This window comes from Hyalella azteca, unplaced genomic scaffold (assembly GCF_000764305.2).
Source record: "Hyalella azteca isolate HAZT.00-mixed unplaced genomic scaffold, Hazt_2.0.2 contig2099, whole genome shotgun sequence".
Classification (NCBI taxonomy): domain Eukaryota; kingdom Metazoa; phylum Arthropoda; class Malacostraca; order Amphipoda; family Hyalellidae; genus Hyalella; species Hyalella azteca.
The window spans coordinates 1-13,731 of NW_025932386.1; the positions used below are offsets into that span (position 1 = coordinate 1).

At 43.0% G+C, this 13,731-nt stretch overlaps 1 protein-coding gene across 1 annotated transcript; it reads right to left on the minus strand.

Moving 5' to 3' along the window:
• Positions 1–251: 251 nt before the first annotated feature.
• On the minus strand, positions 252–12,256 carry LOC108678149 (the record flags this gene model as incomplete). The annotated part of the gene is made up of 8 exons (XM_018166499.1): positions 12,236–12,256; positions 11,017–11,224; positions 10,776–10,848; positions 10,428–10,514; positions 7,425–7,525; positions 1,211–1,331; positions 647–725; positions 252–322 (listed from the first exon to the last, which is right to left on the minus strand). Coding segments are annotated over exons 1-8 (761 nt in total), but the record flags the coding sequence as incomplete, so codon positions are not given.
• Positions 12,257–13,731: the final 1,475 nt, after the last annotated feature.

A 13,731-nucleotide genomic window follows, 5' to 3' on the forward strand; every position in this document is an offset into this window, starting at 1 on the left:
GTCATCAAGCAATGTCATCTCATGTCCTCAAGCAATGTCATCTAATGTCATCAAGCAATGTCATCTCGTGTCATCAAGCAATGTCATCTCATGTCATCAAGCAACGTAACTTTTGTAAAGCAAGTGTGCAAGCCACCATAAAACAGTGCCAGATGACACTCAGTTTATTATCGCTGCACGAGTCCAAATTTCTGGCATAATGTTGATTTCCCGTGACATGACCGCGTCTCGCCTCTTCTAATTCAGCTCACCCATGCAGGAAATTCTTGAGGTTCTCAGCATAGGTCAAATAATTAACTCTCATCTGAATTTGTTCCGTCACCTGTACAGTTTTTCAGAATTTTTATAATTGGAGTATTTCTCTTAAACTCTATTTTTTATTGCATTGTATTTTGTATTTTATTTATTACTTTATTAGCAAAAATTGTTTTTAATATTATTGTTTTTGTTAAAATTATTATGAATTTCAAACTGTTTCTGGCCTAGGTTCCTAGGAAAACAAAAACGGAAAAATACATATATATATTTATATATATGTGTTACTCCTAATTTAAAAAATGCCAATTCATGAGTGCGTATATCTGAAAGAGCATTATTATTAAAACATTATTGCTTACTAATTCTTATGCTCGTACGAGTTACGCACCTCCAGCCTGGAGTGAGCGGCTCCAACCTCAACCTTGAGACGCGCAGTCTCCATTGCTTCAGTGCTGGTTTCCGGAGTCCTGAAATAATTATATCATTGAGTTATTATTTATTGAGTTTCATTAATTATTGTATCATTGAGTTAAAGTTAAGAGCACACCCATGAAGTTACTGGAGTAGCAAGTTATTAAACTAATGTGAGGTATTAAATTTATTACAATTTCGATAGTATGAGCAATATCGCGTGATTACACTGATAAATATTAAATATATTTATATTATACGCCTTTATTGGGTCGTAAATCTTCACCCCAAGCAAACCCTGCACTGCATAATAACCAACGGATGTGTACAACTGTACATATCCCTGTTAACCCACCTGGTGACACAATGAGCGGCCGTCAACACGGAGGCGATGCCAGTGGCCGTCAACCCACCTGGTGACACAATGAGCGGCCGTCAGCAGGTACACGGAGGTGATGCCAGTGGCCGTCAACCCACCTGGTGACACAGTGGGCGGCCGTCAGCAGGTACACGGGGGTGATGACAGTGGCCGTCAACCCACCTGGTGACACAGTGGGCTCGTAGCAGACTCGCCACCCACGGCCAGCGGTTGCGCGGTCTATCGAAGTCTTGGGTGTTGAGCGCCGCGCCTGTGCTGGCGTAGCTCGTACGGCGACCGCAGACTGGGGAGAGAGAGGGTGTGGTGATGGGCGCAGAGTGGCCAGGGGCGAGTGGTGAGGGGGAGAGTGGTCAGGGGTAGAGTGTTGATGGGCAGAGTGGTCAGGGGCAGAGTATTGATGGGCAGAGTGGTGAGGTGCAGAGTGGTAAGGGCAGAGTGTGCTGAGAGCAGAGCGTGGTGAGGAGCAGTGTGTGGTGAGAAGCAGAGTGCGATGAGGGGCAGAGTGTGGTGAGGGGCAGGTTGATGAGAGGCAGAGCGGTGAGGGGTTGACTGGTGAGGAGTAGAGTGGTGAGGGGCAGAATGGTTTTGGACTTTCCTTGTAGACGCGGTCGGGATTGGACAACTCACTATTGGGTCTTACTGAAGTAAATCGTTGACGATTATTTTTCTTTGTCAGCCAGTACATAATTCAGCCCAAGTGATGTACAGCCCAAGTGATGTACATAATTCAGTGTTTCGGCGGGAAATGAGGGAAGTCAGTGAAAAAAAGAGTATAAATTGTTCAGGGTGAAAGTGTTCAGAAAATTAATCCTTTATATATAAAAATACTTGGAGAAAAAAACCACTCAGTAGAATGATATTATATCATTCAATACATGTAGCAGTGAAGTGTTAAGAGAATTAAGCTGTATTAAGCAAGTGAAGCTGCAAGTGTGCCTAAAGCCGAAGGTATTTATGACTTCCTGACGGGCCCACATACAGTGTGGTATGCGAGCCCAGCGTTTAGAGCTCAATGTTTTCCGGTCTGTGTCAGAGCTCAGTGTAATCCAGTGATATCCAGTGAAATAGTATAATTAGAAAAATGAGTTAAGATGGCCAAGTGTGCTGTGATGCAACCCCCTATGGGTAGTTCGTGCATAATTTGCAAGGAACCTGTAATGCGGCACATGTACTGCATTCCAGCAATTCCCGGAACTTCGTTCATCTAAAACAGTGGTTCCCAAAGTGGGCGATATCGCCCCCCTAGGGCGGTGAAAAGATTTTGGGGGGCGAAAAGGAAGAAGAGGGCGGTAGGGGGGGCGATAGGGGGCGGTAGTCCGAAGTCAATGTCAGAAGTTCGAACGTTTGTTTTGTTAGACGATTTGTACACAACACGTGCAGCACATAACTCCCAGCGATGGTTTTTTTCTGTTTTTTTTTTTTTTTAACCTAGCTCTCCTGGGTTTGGCCGGACTCGAGGCCGGTCTCACGTCCAATTTTCAAATTCAATGATCAAGGAATATCTCTCAAACTAATGAACTTGACTCGATGAAACTTGGTACACGTATTCATTAGGACCTAACGGTAATGTTTTGCTCGTGAAAATTGTTTGAATTTTACCATCGTTTGTTTTTGCCATATTTATATGGCAATACGGCCGAAATTTACAGTGATCAAGTAATTTCTTCCAAACTACTGAACAGATTCGAACGAAATTTTGAATTTACAGTTCTAACTAAAAATTTTTCGATTGTGCCTTCGTTCGCGAGTTTTTTTTTTTCATTTCACCTTCATTCGTGATTTAAACAGCAATTCGTGCTTAAATTCGCAGTAATCAAGAATTTTTTCCAAACTACTGAACAGATTTGAACGAAGCTTAATATTTAGATACCTAACTTCAGCAACGGCGATGCTTACATTTTTTTCTTTTTGCCTTCGTTTGCGAGTTATACGGCTATACGTACACCGATTCTGATTTATAGAAGCCATCGATCGACCGGTAGAAAAGCCGGTCGTTCCTCCTGTATCTGTATAACTCGCAAACGAAAGCAAAATGAAAAAATTGTCACGAGCTAAACATCACCGTTGAGAGGTTATGTATTTTTATACAAACTTTCGTTGAAATTTGTTCTGTAGTTTAGAAGAAATTTCTTGATTCGCCGCGAATTTAAGCGACAAATTATCCGGCCATACAGGCCGAATATAAGGAAGAGTGAAATCAAGAATGACGGTGAAATTAAGTAAACTCGCAACCGAATGTAAAATCGAAAAAAAGTAATAAGCTAAAAAATCACCGCTTTGTAGTTAGGAATGAATATTCAAAATTTCGTTCAAATCTGTTCAATAGTTTGGAAGAAATTCTTTGATCAATGCGAATTTCGGCCTGTTTCACAATATACGCGCAACTCACAAATGAAGGTGAAATTAAAAAAAAAATTACTAGCTAAACATGACCGTTAGGTTCTGATGAATACGTGTTCCAAGTTTCATAGGGCTGCGTTCATTTGTTTGGGAGATATTTTCTTGATAATTGAATTTGGAGATTGGTCGTGAGACCGGCCACGAGTCCGGCCATAAATTCGCCCGCGACATCCTGGCTTCTAGTGCTGAAACAGTTAAAACAGCTGACAAACATATTGGTTCACTAAATGGGGTTCTATTTGTGAAATACACATTTGTGTTAAACCTTTATCTTTTAAAATTACAGCGTCCTAAATTTCAAGAAAGTGGCGTATGTCTGTGGGGGGCGCTAGAAATTCACTAGGGAGCCAAAGGGGGCGCCAGCCTGGAAAAGTTTGGGAACCACTGATCTAAAATGTGCAGTATTACCATTCTATTGCCTTGTTCGGCTCGATCAGACCCGAGTCTCCTATAAATGTAAAAACTGCGTGATGAGTATTTGTAAAAGTTTCAAAGAAAGCGAAACTAAGCTTATCGCAGCCACGGAAGAAAAACCTAAACTGGTGGGTTCCGTGCCCGGTGATGCTGGCCATACCTCCCCCTGTGCCAGCTCCCCTTCCCATGAAGCAACTGTACCCATGCCTCATCCCCTACACCCTCCCCCACCCTTTCCCTTACTCCACACCCAACCTCTACCGTCAGCCTTACTCTTGCCTTCAGCCCTTTCAGTACCCCAACATCTCATCCTGCCGTCTTTCCCCTCTCTGATCTAGGCTCAAACGCTCAAACCACCTATGCTTCGGCCACCGCCAAAACCCCCGAGGAGAGGAAAACCCCGTCAGAAGATGGTTTGACATCACCCCTTCCAACTCTTACATCCCTTCCATCCCTACCATCCACCCAAGTTGCAGAATTACCCTCAAGAAGGCCAACAGCAAGGAAAGATGTTTGATGGAAATATCTGAAAAAATGTGAACACGGGAGAAAGGGCGGTGGCTGCAGATTTTCACATCCCAGACTGTGCTATCAATTCTGTACCTACTGAAGTGGGCATCCACATGGGTGCAAAAAAAGAAAGGATTGCACATACTATCACCCAAGCTGTGCTGGAGTGTTATGAACAAAGAGGATTGCACAAATGGCGACTGTTCGTTTCTTCACATAAAACCACGGAAACGAATGGAAGAAGCGCATGGATATATCCCCACAAAGAAGGGCTTTTGCTGGACGCCATGACCCACCCACACACTCACAGGGCCTATGCATCACAGGGAAGACTGGGCAGCGATAGGGTGGCGGAAAACATTGATAGAAGGGGCGGTGAAGACGGTAGTTTTTGGAGGAGTGACGGCCTAGCTACTAAGTGAGTGGCCCAGGACAGGGACGCGCGGGAGGGGGGGGGGCAAGAGGTTACCCAGTGCTTATTTAGAGATAAGGAAGCAAATACAACAACAGATGCAGCAACTGGAACTAATACAACTCCAGATGAAGGAACTACTGACCCAGGGACACTTGACAGAGTTGAATTCACCAAGAAGGGGAAAGCCTGACATTCTGCAGGCCAACATCGAGGGGGCTTTTCCCACAAAGGGCGCGTCACAAGATTGGCGTGCTGAGAGACATGGCCGACGAGGGTAGGATCTTTATGATTGAACTAACAATGTCGCATCTAAGAAAATATATCATGGATGCCGAAATTGCAATGGAAGGATTCCCACACTACCGCACGAACCGGAAAGAATGGAGGAATAACGGAGTTCCCATTTTTGAAACTCCCTCGCAAGGAGCACGGTGGAGTTAAGATCGGAAAATGGTAACTCGGATGGCTTTGTTTATACACGCTACTCCACACAAAAGAACTCGACCTCTGTGTTGCCATATCAGTGTATTAAGCGAGTGAAGCTGCAAGTGTGCTCGAAGCCGAAGGTATTTATGACTTCCTGACCAGCTCGAATGGAGGGGGGAGAGTCTGACAATCTGCAGGCCAACATCGAGGGGCTCTTCCCACAATGAGCGCGTCACAAAATAGGCGTGCTTTATGATTGCACTAACGGAGTCGCATCGAAGAAAATATATCCTGGATGCAGAAATTGCAATGGAAAGATTCTCACACTACGCTGGGCTCGTATATTGCGCTGTGGGCCCGTCAGGAAGTCATAAATACCTTCGGCTTCGAGCACATTTGGAGGAAGAAAGGAGGCCGCCTACTAGTCCAGCGAAAAATTCCAACATAACCCTTAAAGAAATAGACATCAGGGTGGCAAGACTGGGTGACCCAGCCCCAAGCCTGTTAATAGGGGGGACTTCAGTCTCCCCACGTATCCGTTGAACAAGCCCTGGCGGCTTGGAGGTTGATGACCGAGACAGAAGTCAAGGAGCCAAGCTAGTGAAGTTTGCAGCTGAACACTTGCTCAGTCGGCAAGTTCGGCTGCCGACAAGGGAACACAATAACCTCGATCTCTTTTTTACTAATAATGAAAGATATGTGTTTGACGTTCGTGTTGAAGAAACCTCACTGGCCGACCACCGCCTGATGATGGTGGATACGACAATTATGGTTAACAGCGATTAAAAAACAGCAGCGATTAAATTAAACAGCAGCGATTAAACAAACAAATAGCTGAATCCCCTAGTGACCTAATGGGACCGAGACTAGTAGAGAGCTTCACAAGGAAACTGAACGCAGGTTGCAGAACTCGCACAGGACCCGCACTGAAAGTTGCAGGACTCGCAAAAGGTGGCAGAGCAAGCTGCCGAGGAACAAGTATATAGTTGAGGTCATCAGAGAGAAACCCAGGTATTTTTTTTTAAATACGCACAGTCAAAAACTAAAATAAAGACGCTAGTGGGCCCGCTGAAGGAAAACGATGTACTTGTCGGAGAATGTCCCAGGGAATTTGTGAGTTACTAATATCGCAGTTTGAATCAGTGTCCATTAACCCCCGTTACTCAGGACAGGAGAACGAAATTGAAGTTCTCCAGGTGGAAAGGGATTGGAGACGACCGAGTTTGGGACATGCTCCCCAATCTTGAGTGCTCCCCAATCTTGAGTACTGCTGCAAGCTTTGGGTGCCGCTCAAGGGGTGCGCGGTGCGGAAGCTGGAATTAGTTCAGCGGACCTTCACGGCTAGGTCCAGCGGAACTGGAGCTGAATTACTGGGACAGGCTGAAACACCTGGTACTGATCTCACTGGAGAGGAGAAGAGAGAGGTACATCATATTGTACATTTGGAAGATGATAACCAGACTGGCTACCAACTTTGAAAGTGAGACCTACAAAATAGTGACATATTGTAACGAAAGGAGGGGGAGACTGAACACGATCCCCCCATTTAATAATCGTGCCGCAGCCAAAGTACAGACTTTTCTGGAGGGATCACTGTCCGTGGCAGGACAACGACAGTTTAATGCCTTGCCAAAGGTGCCGAGAAGAGGGGAGTTTACCCTTGCGTCATTCAAGTGACGATTGGACAAGTGGTTAAGAAAGATCCCGGATTATACAGTTATGGGAAAATACCCTCAGCAAGTGACAAGCAACAGCATCTTGCATCAGCTGGCCCAGGGGAAGGCAGCTAGACTGAACACGTTCGACGATTTATCCGGAACCCGAGGGCGGGGTTCCAACTTGCCTATCGACGACTTGGAGACGGAGGATGACGAAGGCGGCGCATCAACGTGACCGTGGACTACAAAGTCCTAAATTCATCACAAGGATAGGCAGAGTGTGAGGAGGGGCTGATTGTGGTGAAGGGCAGAGGGTGGCTATGAGCAGAGTGTTGTGAGGGGCAGAGTGTGATGAGGAGCAGAGTGTGGTGAGGGGCAGAAAGTGGTAAAGGACAAAGAGTAAACAAGGCAATTGGAAGACAGAGGCTGAGGATATCACGTGGGATGGAAGCCTCGGTTATACTCTGGTATTGCAAGACTGTGACTTATCAACAATAAATTCAACAATTGGCCGGATATCAAGAGCACGAAAGCGGTAACTTGATAATTTTACCTTCCGAGTTGAGGTAGTACGGCTGACATAGAATAGCCATCTTCTTTTCAAGCCATCCGTCCTCCTGTACGAACGGTCTCCAGAATCCGTCATCGTGACATCTTTAAAAAATAACAAATACTCAGAAAGTTTATATTAAAGCGTGCAATATAATATATAATGACAATAAACCAAGAGTGTGAATGGTAACAAGGAGGGGGCTTACACAGCTCTTTCTCTGGAGAATGTTTCATCAGTCTATTAATATTATTTAGTGTAGTTAGGCAGAAGTTCTTCATTTATACAGGTTTGGTTGAAGACCAGAGCGTACTTTTTATTTACGATTTTCTTTTTGTTTTTTTTTCGATGAGCCGAACGAAATTTCTAGCTGGAGCTTGGAGATCAAAAAGCAGGTTACCGAATGACATTTTATTGCAGTGCGACGTTTCGAATATGTCAATATTCATTATCAAGCAAGTGAACAGTTATTACAACGCTAAAATTGAAATTTGGACATGACATAAGTTCATACAGAAAGTATCGTAGATACGGTTCAAAATCGAAAATCAAATTAATCCGAGAATAATTTCAACGTCCTGACGAATCCCGCGGTTTGCAAATTGATAGCAGGAGACTCGTCCTTAATGATGAGATCCTCCGCTATCGACAGTCTCGTTGTGTCGGGGCACCGCACGACGATGCTGGTGCAGGCCTCCAACGTGGCACGGGTGATGGTCTTGTTGTGGGCCTTCCGCGTATGATACTTTGGTCCTCCAGATTGCAGATGGCATGTGAGTCTGCGGCTCAATGTCGTGCTTGTCAAACCGATGTAATTTACATTTTAAATTACAATACATTATTTTAATAGTGTTCAATTACACTATTGAACACTATTAAACACTATTGAACACTATTGAACACTATTGAACACTATTGAACACTATTGAACACTATTGAACACTTTCAATAGTGTTCAATAGTGTTCAATAACCACTATTGAACATACTTATATCATTAGTCTGCTTAAATCGCAAGTTCACAAGGAATTTAAAAGCAAAGAAAACGCCAAGAAAATTCACCATATCGCATCAGCATCCCTCTCATGCGCGCCTCTTCTTTGATTATCTAAACCTCAAACATCCTTCAATCAAATTCACTATGGAATTAGAATCCAACAATTGCTTGTCGTTTCTCGATTGCAAAATCACAAAATCCGGCGGTCGTTTTCAGACTTCCGTATATCGAAAACCGACATTTACCGGCTTGGGTTTAAGCTTCTTTAGCTTCTGCTCGTTTCGTTTCAAATTAAATAGTCTCCAAACTTTGATATACCGTGGATATAGGGTGTGTTCTACCTTCCATAATATGCATTTGGAATTCGATTTCATTCGTAATATATTTCAGCTTAATGGTTTTCCATCGTGCCTTGTGTACAGTAAAATCAAACGCTTCTTATCTAACAAATTTTCTGAAACTGTGACTGAATGCGATAGTAAGAAAATTATTTATTGCACATTGCCCTATTTTGGTAGTGCGTCTGAAACTATGTCCAAAGAATTAAAAATGCTGTGTTTGAAATATTTCCCAAATATAAATTTGCATGTTATACCGGTAAATAATTTCAAAATTGGTTCTTTCTTCAGGTATAAGGACGTTATTCCTGCTCGGATGCGATCAAACCTGGTCTATGAGTTCTGTTGTGCACCCTGTGCATCTACGTACGTTGGAATGACGTCGCGTAACTTCTACATCCGGGTTTCTGAACACCGTGGCAGGAGCTATCGTTCTAACTTGCCTCTCGCCAAGCCTCTTCATTCTTCCGTGCGCCTCCATGCTGAACAGTGCGACGTGGCTGTATCTGAGAGTGATTTCAGGATACTCGGTTCCACTTCTGGCTGCTCGGATTTGAGAATTTTGGAGTCTCTACATATCTTCAAGCGAAAACCATGTCTCAATAATGCGTTTAGCTCATATAATCTGGAAATGGTAAATCGCTAGGATTTTATATTCTTGTCGTCCCCCTAAGACTAAGTTGTTCATAACTAGTCCTGTTTATTTCGATATAATGTTAGGTCTTGTTTAGGTTTTATGTCTGTCTTTGAATTTTGACTTTTAAAGTGATTTTATTCATTTTATTTTAGTCGAACTGATGATGGAGCTGGACTCCGAAACGTTATCAATATCGATATGGTGAATTTTCTTGGCGTTTTCTTTGCTTTCAAATTCACTATTGAACACTAGTGAACACTATTTGAAAGTGTTCAATAGTGTTTAATAGTGTTCAATAGTGTTGATGTAATTTACCATGCGGCTCAATGTTTGACAAGCACGACATTGAGCCGCAGACTCACATGCCATCTGCAATCTGGAGGACCAAAGAATCATATGCGGGAGGCCCACAACGAGACCATCACCCGTGCCACGTTGGAGGCCTGCACCAGCATCGTCATGCGGTGCCCCGACACAACGAGACTGTTGATAGAGGAGGCTCTCATCATTAAGGACGAGTCTCCTGCTATCAATTTGCAAACCGCGGGATTCGTCAGGACGCTGAAATTATTCTCGGATTAATTTGATTTTCGATTTTGAACCGTATCTACAATACTTTCTGTATGAACTTATGTCATGTCCAAATATCAATTTTAGCGTTGTAATAACTGTTCACTTGCTTGATAATGAATATTGATATATTCGAAACGTCGCACTGCAATAAAATGTCATTCGGTAACCTGCTTTTTGATCTCCAAGCTCCAGCTAGAAATTTCGTTCGGCTCATCGAAAAAAACAATAAGAAAATCGTAAATAAAAAGTACGCTCTGGTCTTCAACCAAACCTGTATAATATTATTTAGTAAACAATTCAGCAACATCACGCCAACCTACCTGAAATTTTCACCTTGAATAGATGGGTGATCACGAAGAAAGGCTATTTGCAGAAGATACTAATTATAAATTATTGTTTTAGATCATATGTGAATGAAATGTCAGCTCACAGAAATGACCTGTTCATGAATACAAGCCTGACCTGACAGTCATGTCTGCAGTCTCCCAGCACGTGGCCAGCACGACGCTTTGAGGCGGGACGGTGTCGCCAGCATCACATTCTGCTGGACTGAAAACGAACAATAAATAAGCAATACTAAAATGAAATTATAACTTATATGAATCAATGATATACAATTATACACAAATATACTTGGATACAGCACAATCAGTGCGATACGAGAAAGGGACGAGTTATTGGAAATTGCGATAACCTACTAAAAATTCGGTAAAAACAATGCGAACCGAAATGGTCATGATTAAATTAATAACATTTTCGCGAAAGTAAGAGAAAATACAATAACAGATCTAACCAATACGTTTGCCTTACTCTTCATTCAGTGATCCACAGGAGAGAACAGCCAAGCTCACATTACTCGTGGCGACGACGCTACATCCAGATACTGAAAGTAATAATTTTTTATTGTACAGATGCATCAGCAACGCTATCTTAACATTAAAAAATTTCAAACCATCATAAATTTGTCTATGAAAATTTTACCACAATAAAATGCTAGCCACACTAAATATTCGCAATTAAGTATTTTCTGGTGATGACGAATAATTTTTACCAGGCCTCGGCATCGTCGGTACATTCCTTTCGGTGGTCGATGAAGGCATCACGGGTCTTTTTTTATCAGGTATCGAGTTCTCCTGGAGCACGCGGTTGATGGCGCTGAGAAGCGGGTATTTGCCGGTGCCACACACGCCTCTGAAGTCGTCCGTGTCGACCGACCACACGCCAATCCCGTTCACACCGTGGCTGAGCGCAAGTCGAACCTGAAAAATGTTCTTTTTGAAATTTCATCGTCATCCGAGACGGCAAAGTAAGTTTTTCCATGACTGTTTCATACTTCGAGCGTTCAGAAGTCCATCTCGCCGCACAAACGCATGCCACATCCACAGCATTTTTAAAGCATTTAATTCCATTATTTTACGACATTAAATAAATATATACATGATAAGAAATTCGCGAAAGTTAGTCAATGTTTTTCTAATGTACCATGATCAGTGAATCCAGACCAAGCCCTCGCTTTACGACTCAAGATACATAATTTGAATCAGATGCTTGCCGTTAACACTGTTGTAGGGTTGAATTAAACCTTTTTTATTGTGTATTAGCCTGTCTCACAATAGCCGTACATCATATAATGATTTTGGATATTTATCTTTATTTTTTAATTTCTCTGTTTAATAAAAGGTTGCTTTGTCTTTGGTTTTAGTTAGCGGAGTTCCCGCTAACTGACAAGGTATCTTCGATCAGCGGCGGGTTGATTCGAGAGTTAATTTTTAGAGAGATGTACACGCGGACAGAGCTCTGAAGCACGTTACGCTGCTCTTGCCAATAAATGGTTTTGTTGAACGTGTAATTGTCTAACTTTAATAAACACTTAAACTGTGATCTGTGCCAAGTTTACCCTGAACCATCGGAACGAACGACCAGACCACATTTGGCGCCCAACGTTTTCATTTCTTCGAACTTGCGTCCTGTGGTTGCGCTGGTTTAGTGGTGCCGTGACTATCAAAATGTCAGAAAGTGACTAGAGTTCGCCACAGCGTGGGATGGCCAGTTAGAGTGAACCGAGACGTAAAGAATCTGCTGGGAATGCTGATCTCAGTGAGGTGATAAGGATGCAGAGTCTGTTCCTCCAGTTCTGCAATCCTGAAGTGAGAACTGCGCTATTGCAGGGTAGATTTGATGTTCCTGCTGAGGAAGCTACGCTGCTACAGCAGATAGACCAGTTCCGATGGATCTTTCTACCTGCTTGTGAAGTAAGTTCGTCGAAGTACTGTCAGGTAGCCGCCGGACATTTTAATGAGCTGTTGGCGAAGTCTCCCCGTAGATTTGTGATCGTGAAGGTGATTGTAAAGCTTCAATCAGAACGACTCCAATTAGATTCGATAAATTTCCACCCACGACTACCGCCGAACCTCAACAAAGGAGAAATGAAAGTAAAATTAACAAGTATCTATTAACCAGAGATAACTATACCAATAATAACCAACGGAACACTTCAACTAATTAACAATTTATAATATGAACAGATAACTACGAATAATAGGCACACGGAACTGAAGATATCCGTAACTTATAAAGAAACAATATGCTGAAGGCACAATAAGCTTAGGACGCAATATGCTGAAGGCAATACGCAGATGACACTATATGCTGAAGGCAATACACAGATGACAATATATGCTGAAGGTAATACACAGATGACACTATATGCTGAAGGCAATACACAGATGACACTATATGCTGAAGGCAATACACAGACGACACTATATGCTGAAGGCAATACACAGATGACACTATAATATATGCTGACGGCACACAGTACTGTAGTGTACAACAAAAAGATGCACAGCATCAGCTGTGAGTGAACACACAGTAGGTGTCTGGACCGGTAGAGACTTGAATGTGGCGGACACTTCCCTAGAAGCACCGCAGTCGTCGGCCTACGTAGGAGCCGTACTTGTTGGCCAGGCAAGAAATCGATCCTGCCAAACAATGGTGGTGAGCTACTTTAGTTATACTGACAAATAGCAACACTATTAATTACCAATTATTCAATTCAAATTAACGGTTCGGTTAACACTTATTGGAAAGTTAAAAAGCTGAATCACAAACACAGAATTAGCCTATCTTATATCTCCACTGCAACTCACCTACTAGGGACGCTACACAGTCACTAGAGCACAGTGAGAGGAAGGTGCGCTCCGACCAAGTCTCAACGAAACAATGAATGGGTATCCTAACGCGGACTTCAACCCAGTGATGCCACGTCAGCACACGCGACACGGTAGCCAACTTTACCGGTAACATTATACCGTATAACAAGAAATAATTTTGACCACAACAAAAAATATGACAATGGATGAATTTTCCCTTACAGTGATGTCATGAGCAAGTCCTATGCTGCATGGTATCTAACTTTAATTAACACTTTTAAACTGTGATCTGTGCCACGTTTACCCTGAACCATCGGAACGAACGACCAGACCACATTTGGCGCCCAACGTTTTTATATCTTCGAACTTGCGTCCTGTGGTTGCGCTGGTTTAGTGGTGCCGTGACTATCAAAATGTCAGAAAGTGACTAGAGTTCGCCAAAGCGTGGGATGGCCAGTTAGAGTGAACCGAGACGTAAAGAATCTGCTGGGAATGCTGATCTCAGTGAGGTGATAAGGATGCAGAGTCTGTTCCTCCAGTTCTGCAATCCTGAAGGGAGAACTGTGCTATTGGAGGGTAGATTTGATGTTCTTGCTGAGGAAGCTACGCTGCTA